Source organism: Antennarius striatus, chromosome 20 (genome assembly GCF_040054535.1).
Source record: "Antennarius striatus isolate MH-2024 chromosome 20, ASM4005453v1, whole genome shotgun sequence".
Lineage (NCBI taxonomy): Eukaryota > Metazoa > Chordata > Actinopteri > Lophiiformes > Antennariidae > Antennarius > Antennarius striatus.
The window spans coordinates 9,759,982-9,768,556 of NC_090795.1; the positions used below are offsets into that span (position 1 = coordinate 9,759,982).

At 39.1% G+C, this 8,575-nt stretch overlaps 2 protein-coding genes across 10 annotated transcripts in view; one reads left to right on the forward strand and one right to left on the reverse strand.

Moving 5' to 3' along the window:
• Window positions 1-5,208, forward strand: part of tpk1 (thiamin pyrophosphokinase 1) — a 62,417-nt gene extending 57,209 nt beyond the window's left edge. For 8 of the 9 annotated variants that reach the window (XM_068304164.1, XM_068304172.1, XM_068304167.1 and 5 more), the window contains one exon: window positions 4,797-5,208. In XM_068304164.1, the coding sequence (XP_068160265.1) occupies window positions 4,797-4,942 (146 nt within the window). In that variant the 3' untranslated portion in view covers window positions 4,943-5,208. The remainder of the gene's footprint in view (window positions 1-4,796) is intronic. The other variant, XM_068304168.1, reaches the window with a different exon arrangement.
• A 294-nt stretch (window positions 5,209-5,502) lies between these two features.
• sec61g (SEC61 translocon subunit gamma) lies at window positions 5,503-6,854 on the reverse strand. The gene is made up of 4 exons (XM_068304173.1): window positions 6,728-6,854; window positions 6,249-6,351; window positions 5,966-6,068; window positions 5,503-5,673 (listed from the first exon to the last, which is right to left on the reverse strand). Exons 2-4 carry the CDS (start codon window positions 6,340-6,342, stop codon window positions 5,664-5,666), a joined length of 207 nt encoding a protein of 68 aa, XP_068160274.1. The 5' UTR covers window positions 6,343-6,351; window positions 6,728-6,854; the 3' UTR covers window positions 5,503-5,663.
• Window positions 6,855-8,575: the final 1,721 nt, after the last annotated feature.

An 8,575-nucleotide genomic window follows, 5' to 3' on the forward strand; every position in this document is an offset into this window, starting at 1 on the left:
GATCAACCCTCCCCACAGCTTCATGATAAGACGTTTAAGAAATCAGCGAGCATTTGACGCTTGGTATTTTGCATATAATGAGAGAGGAAAATAAGATATAATGTTTGTTTGTGTTGGAGTTGTTGGGATCACAGTGGCTATGTATATCAGCATGTATTTCAAACTTTTCATATGTCTCTCTTCCTCTCCCTTCCATCAGCTTTATCAGCAATAAGTAAAAATGCAATCTTCACAGTAAAACAAGCAAAAAAACGAAGGTTCACAGATCAGTTTAACATTTTCAAAAGAGAAATATGAACATTAATGGAAGTTTTAGATATAAACATAACCATTCCCCATGGCCCCATTTGTCATTTATAAAGCGCTAGTTTATCATAGATAATTTAACACTAATGTATCGTATTTACAGATGCACCTTACATATAATTCGAGTACAAAACAAAAATCATCATGATGCAAAAATGGAGCAGATTCTGTACTCTTCCCCTTTCAAAAATGGCCCCTGGCACCCATAAGTCCCCTCTGTACCTGCAGAGGACGGGATGAGTGTCTGCTTGTCTCTTCTCCTCTCTCACCCCCTCTCCTGGGTAATTTGTTGTATAAATATAGTCTACTTACGGATGACGGGCCTTATCGGCTGTGGCACTGGAAATGCAATTACAGCCAGCAAACATCTCCATTGATATCGCTCCAGGGTAGAACGCTCATTTTGGTCCCTTTGGAACAGGGTCCGTTATTGATCAGTATCAGCTCTGAGGAGGGGATTACTAATGAAGTAATCTGAAAACCTTTTGTGTGTCTGTGTAAAGAGCTTGCATGTACGTGTGCTTGTGTGTGTGTCTGTTTGTGTGTGTGTGTGTGTGTGCCCATGATTGTAAACAGATCTGTGAGAGAGGCAGACCAACATAATGTGTGTAAGTAAATGTAGGTGTCACTTTGCACCTGTTGAGCATCCTAATGCATCCCTAATGTCCTCTGTTGTAGTACTCTGCTGCCTCCGGTGGACGTTTTCAGAGCTACACCATACAACACTACCCCTGAAAATGACCTGTTATTGACATGTTCTCGACTATCTGACCCTAATACAATCAGAATGTTCTGACGAGACATTTTATAGATATGGAGCCTTGGCAGCCTGCAGAGGAACACAACATTTGTGGCTTATGTGATTTAGTGTATTTGAAGAAGGTGTAGTGAAACGCTCACCTCAGATACAGTTATATTAATTCAGCCCTTATCACTTTGCTGGGTTGTGGGGAAGGCTGGAGCCTATCTCAGCTGATAAAGTGTGTGGTGGGGTACATCCTTGATGGGTTACCAGTTCATCAGGGGGTAGACACATAGACAACCCCTGACAAAGGCAACTAGAGTCACTAATTCACCTATGTTGCATGTTTTTGGATTGTTGGGAACCCACGCAGACAGACTCCAAACTTGGGTTTCTGACTATTTCTTTGAGGCAATGATGCTAAAAACAGGAGCACTGAGACTCCCTGTTAGATTACAACCATTACTCATTTGGGTTTTTTTGTCTGCTCCTGTTCTGTCTTGTCTTTCAGCACCTCCTGTTCTGGGTCGTTGTCTCTCTGTCATTCTCTCTCTTCCTGCATCTCTGTCCTTGGCTCTGTCTCTTCCTCTCTTTCGTTTGCTCTCTCTTCCTCTCTTTCTCTGTATCTCCACCCAAAAGTCAAGGCAGATGGCCACCTGTTACAAGTCTTGGGTTGTGCTCAAGATTTCAGCTTGTTAGAAAGGATGTTTTTCCTTGCCTCCTTCAGTTCTTTTGCTGTTCTTCATGGAAAGTATCCTGAGATGTGATTTTTTTGTTGTGATCTGGTGCTACACAAATAACACTGAATTGAACGGAACTACTGTATTATATACCCCATAACAGGTCATAGACAATAACCTTAAATATTAATGGCTAATGGTTTATTAAAGTCAAAACTTCAGGCCTACACTTTAACAAATTTTGCATTGTTACTGTTTGTCAATGTTCACTCATTTATTAAGAACCCAGATTCACATTTAGCTCATTCTTCTCCTGTTTTGAATCACGCTGGCCTAATACCATGTTTGCGTCACAGTCTTTGAAGCAGAATAGGTTTTTTCCCCTTGTTTGAAGTGTGTGCAGGCGCCTGTGAACAAATGATTCGCTTCATTCTGTTATGAAGTGATTGCCCCACAACTATTTTTCCATGTTTATAAATCCTTATTTTTTAATGCTCTTTGTGTCTTTTCTCCCTTCTTGTTTGATAGACAGCCTTGACTGAATCTGGTTTCATGATTAACTCATGTATTTATTCTTTATGGGAGAATACAATTCTTATTATCTTTACCTACGTTCAAAAAGGCTCCGGTTCATTTGTAAAACCGGGAATTCATGTGCATTCTTGGAATGAAGTGTATATTTTATTTCATCAAAATTTGTGAAACCCACAAATTTGGGTTTAGATATATTTGTAATAATGAAGCACTACAGTTTCCTTGGCACCCAATCTTTCTTAACTGGAAGGAAATAGTCTAGGACTTAAAGTTTAAGGATTAATAATTAGAAAAAAATCAATGCTTTCGAGCTGTGATTTAAAGTTTGTAAAAATGAGTCCTATGTGTGATGAAAACATATTCATCTATGCATCCATTTCATCCAGGTTCTTGTAGAAGAGACTGTAATCTTCTCGTCTAGAGCTGCTTTTCTGTTTTTCGTCACCACAGATGACCATGAGCATGAGCTGAGGTACACTCCAGACACGTTACCAGGATATTGCAGAGCCTCATGAAGCCACTCACACCTACGGTCAATTTAGAGTGGTCATTTCCCCTAAGCTGCATGTTTTTGGAGGTGGGAGGAAGCTGGAGAACCCGGACAGAACCCACATAGACATGAACTACTGTATACATAGAATGGAACCTCCGAACCAGGAACCTTATTCCTGTGAGGCGACAGCGCTGCCCACTGCGCCACCTAAAACATATTCATTTAATATCATGTTCATGAATTTTTTTTAGACTTTATAATTATAGTGTATACCACTATTAGCATCCTGTAAGGATACAGTAGGCTTGTATTTAGCTGATTCTACTCATTTGAATGATGGATAAAACATTTTTGACTGAGTCATGCTTGGGGACAATGGATGCTCTGCTCCATTGTAGTAGTTTGAAATTGTTCAAAGTTAAAAATCAGCTCCCTATCTTATTCATCCTGGAACAATACTCACAAGAGTGGATAGCGATGCTGTTCTCTCAAGTCAAAGCTGAACAGTTATTATCAGGGCAGTAGTGACTGACAGCTGGGCAGAATAGTTACAGCTGTGGCTTGTGCCACTCAGAGCACAAATTCCCTGCAGACACTGCGTGCGATGATTAAATCATGCTAGCTAAAAACATTAAAATCAATGCTCACCAAAGCTAGAGTTTAAAGAGTTGTGATAGAGGGAGGTTCAGAGATTTAAACAGATAAGAGCTTTGCAAAACACACTCGTTGAATTACAGCAAAACCCACAACTGATATTTAAAAGCATGAAGAGCCAGAAATCAATTTTGAAAATGTTGTGATTTGCTGATTTGCTGCAGAACACAAAATGTTGTGGCAAATAATAAGTAAATAAATCCTCGGGTTTAAAGTATCCTGAAGTAAAAAGACAAACTGCCTTTTTCACTTTAGCCACGACCCAACAGCTCCACTGTGAGGGCGTTTGTTAATTCTGCAAATTTACAGTGAAAATTAAAAGAACTCTTACGTGGTAAATTTGCACTCAATTTGCGTTTTTACTGTTAGGGCCTGTTGTTTATCACCATTTTCTATGACTGAATTCAAATTTTCCTTTATATATTCACGTTTACATCCATTCATTTCTGTACATTTTTAGTTTTAGGTATTCATGTTTTATAGGCTACCAAAAATATCCAGGGTCAGTTTTACAGTTAGTCATCATGTATTTATTTCAGGTAGGAGTTGAAATAATGGCTTCACTGAACGTTTAACCTGGTGGGCTTTGACGCCTCTTTACCACATGTACTTCCTGATATGACCACATGATGTCAGTGTTGGTCAGATGCCCTCTCACATCTGCAGTTCAGGTCAAAGAAATGGCTCTGTTTGTTTTTCACAATCCAGTTAGGTTAAATTTTAAAAAAAGGAGATCCCTTCACATTTTTAGTGGGAATATATCAAACTGAGATTTAACTGATCATGTACCAGAACAAGGAGACTGCACCAACAGAGCATCTAGATCTGTCAATTCCAAAAGAGGTTTATTTATCTTTTGTGGCCATAAATTCTATGCGGATTAAATATTCCTGTCACAGAACAGTCCTTCAAGGGTCCATTCTCTGCCACTCATCCATTATAAAGGACACTAAATAGACTGCTGCACACCTCAGTGGTGGACGTTTGTGGGTGGCAGCTGAAGCGTTCTTTGAGCGCATTTGTTCGCAGTTCAGTAACCTAGAACTATGTAGAATTGTGCTCAGTGGCTTTAGCATAATAACCTTCAAATATGTGTGGTTTTGGCTGTGAACCTTGTTTGGATTCAGACTGCTTCACTAGGCCCAAATTTATTTTGTTAGTCTGAAAGCTTTGTTGACTGCCTTGCCTCAGTCACTCGGGGGCAAATCCTGCTCCAGGCTTCAGCCTCTTTAATATCGCTTTTACACACAGTTGACTTTTTGATTGTTACACAGCAAAATGCAAAGACTGCAGGAATGAGAGGCAGACTGAAACTAATTGTTTGCATTTACACACAGTTAGCCCACATCATCATTGCTGGATTAACAATATTCCTTTCTTTCTCCAGATAACCAGGTCCTGCAGTTTGGGAAGATAGTGAGCACCTCCAACTCTTATGAACCCACTGAACCTGGAGCCCCCAGGAAACCTGTTACTGTGACAACAGACCAGCCTCTACTGTGGAGCATGGGGATAGAGAGGAACATGCTATAATGTGGAAAAAATTCTTTGTCACACATGGAATCACATTTTCAAAATTATTTAAGGGGTGATTTGGTAGACTATCAAAACGATCTTAATTGCATCTACAGTAGTTTCTACACCTTAATAACCATAAAGTCAGGAACAATTCATCCAGTGTATTTTTTTTATTGAACATTACTGTATTTGGCAACACCTCATTGTTTTTTCTGTGTCCAGATTTTTCTGTGTCGATTTTAATGAGCTATTAAAGTAATTCATTTGTGTATTTATCTGCATTTTGCCACCAAAACTCATAGTTCACTTTTGTTCACATGAATGATCCGTGTCCCTTTGTGAAAACACACTTCATGTCAGACAACTTCAAAATGTGGAATGACATGCTAGCATGTTGAACTAAAGACACACAGCACCTGAATAATATCTGAATACTATAGAAACACTCCACTCAGATTCAAAGCATTTGTGCCTTTTGATGAGATTAAAAATCTTATATCTGCCAGTCAGAAAGGATAAAATAGAAACAAGCGGCTCACACGCTGCAATGGTAAGGTTAAATGAAAAGAGACAAATCAAGCTGAATGTTCATTTTATTTACACTGTGAAATATAAAGCCCAGATTGTAAAAAAAAGAAGAAAAAAAAGGCCACCCCTAAAGTTTCTCATGACACCAGCTTAATAACACTTGTCCGTCATCTCTGGGTATTGAAATCCAATTTTGGTTCACCAGAATTTAACCACCACTAGAAAAAAAAAACAGATAAAAGAACATTTAGTGATTATGTACAGTTTTGATTTTTCTCAGACTTGTTTAAAAATAATTCTGAAATTTCAGACCAGTGCTAAAACTACTGCATCCTACTGTCATAAACAAATATTTGTAGTGAGTCAACAGAGATAATGAAGATGATTACTGAATGTGAATAATACAGTAGTTCAGTTCAATTCAGTGTTATTTGTGAATGTGGTAGGGTCAAGCACACCCCGAACAAATATAATCACATATAAATTAAAAGTTATATGACTATTACTTACACAATGATATTGTTGATAGGGATATGAATGAGTTTGACGAAGAAGCCAATGAAACCCATAATGGCAAATCCAATTGCTGTGGCCATGGCAATCTTCTGGAATTCTAAAAAGGAGAAGAAGCACGTCTGTCAAAATACAACAAAACTGTTTTTTTTTTCCTTTTTTTTATTTATGAGAACTACAAATCAAGCATCCTGGTTCCAAATTATGTAAGTGTAGGGGGTGTCAAACGGTACTCCCAGTACAACAAAGACTGGGCCAAATGAAAAAATAAAGGACCTACCTTTCCGGTCGGGTTTTGTGCATCTCTTTACGAGTCTTATGGAGTCTTTAACGAACTGCCGGCTGGGCTCCACAAACTGCATCACCTGATCCATAACTTTTAGCTGAGAGAAGAATATAAACAGTGTCATCACCGGGAAAGCTTGGGCTGCGGTCAGTGCTGACGTTGACTTGAGTCGCCTGTACCTACATGACTCTGTATTATAAATGCAGTAAAGAGCCAATATTCCGTGCATCTGATCATTACTACTAAACATTAATGTGTAATTGTTTAACATATTTTCTTATCATTTTAGTCGGTTTTGATTGTTCACTGATCTTGACTTGCTGACGTTATTCTAAGAAAAGCTGTGAAGACGACGTGACGTCATGTTGTCTGAATTGCCACTACATAAAACAATAAAATACTGTCATACCAGCAAACCAGCAACAGATATGTAAGAATCTAGTCACGCTCGATAAAGATGGTCGTTCGCTTACCTGTTTTTATCGTACTAGTCGAGATGATAGTCTGATGAGTGAGAGCCACGTAGCTTACAGTAAGCTTCTGTATGTGGAAAAGGAACGCTGACGTAGACTGTAGCTGCGCATGCGTATAAACTTATTTCCTTTTTTGGTTGAGCTTCTTTTTTGTTTACGTTGCCCCCTACTGGCTTGGAGGTTTCAATACAGAGATAGGATAATGGCGACACATTCTCTGTTAACTATTTTACATATTTTCAAAGTTATATTCGGCCTTTTGTTCGTCTTACTAGATATGAATACATGTTACTACTATATGCTTGTGCCACAACAGGGTGATTGTTGAGTCCGTCCTGGAAAATGGGGTAGGAGTTGTAGCAAGTACAGTACAATACATATATACTCTTAATAAGTCTGCCATCCAATGTAGTGATGAAAGGATGAATAATTTGCTATTATTTTATTAAAATAAAGTGACCCGTCTTTTTATAAAAGTGCATTTCTGAAAGTGAGACAGTCAAACGACACATAGCACATTTACCACAAAGAGAGTGCTGGTCCCAGACTCCTTGTCGGTGCTGCTCATGACATTCCTTAGGTCTTAAATACTCCCCTTGTGATTTAGATTAAAATACTCTTTCCTGATAGAAATTCTGGCATCAGTACTTGCTCTGTTCCTCATTAGTACATGGTGGGGCAAGTGCCATATGCACTATGATATTCATGCCCAGCAAAAATGAGAGAATATACTCCATTCAACTGCATTCTGCACAATGCTTTGTGAACATTACATTTTACAGTACATTTGTCACTTACATAAAGCAACAATGACCTAAATTACATTAATATTCAGTCAATTTCAGGTGGTACTGAAAGTATTAGTAATTCTTTTCACTCGTTCATTCATCAACTGATCACCTTCATCTGCTGCCGCAGGTTGCTGGGTGCTGGAGCCTATCCCAGTCGACTGGGGTTGTGAGGCAGGGTACACTCCGGGTGCGAAGCCAGTGCACCGCGGAGCCACACAGACACAGACAAACAAACACACTCACACCTATAGTGCCTTGCGAAAGTATTGCCCCCCCCCCTCAACATTTTTTTTTTGACATTTTGCCACATTTCAGGCTTCAAACTTAAAGATAACAAGCTGAATATATTTTTCAAGCATCAACAACATGTGAGACACAATCGTGAAGTGGAACCAAATTTATTCAACATTTTATATTGTGTTTATAAATAAAAAAACTGAAAAGTAGGATGTGCAAAAGTATTGCCCCCCTGTTCTCTCAGTTCAGCTAACCGACTCCAGAAGTTCACCCATGACTTCTGAATGATCCAATGTTGACCTAAATGACTAACAATGACAAACAGAGTGCATCTGTGTCATTTGGTCTCACATTCGCACATCCTACTTTTCAGTTTTTGTATTTGTAAACTCAATATAAAAAGTAGATTGGTAGCTGTTTAGAAATGTTTAAGACTACATCATAGATAAACTAACATCTGTCCAGATATATATGTGATGCTGCAGACTACATTCTGATGTAGAGGAAGTGTTCTGGGTCAGTTCCTGACTCAGGGATGCATTATATCTTACCTGAGCAACAGAGTGTAACCATCCATTCATCCATCCATCCATTTTCTTTCACTGCTGTATCCGCTGTCACAAGGTCCCGTGAGCTGGAAACTATCCCAGCTGGCTTAGGACATGAGGCGATAGGTAAAGTAAAGGTTTGCAATAACTGTCTTACTATACATCAAAGGATTCTTCAGTGGCTTTTATCTGGAGGAAAGGAGTTACCCATGGCAACCGAGGCTTCTGACCCCTTACACTGTACCAGGTCCCCAACAGAACTTCCGCTGGGC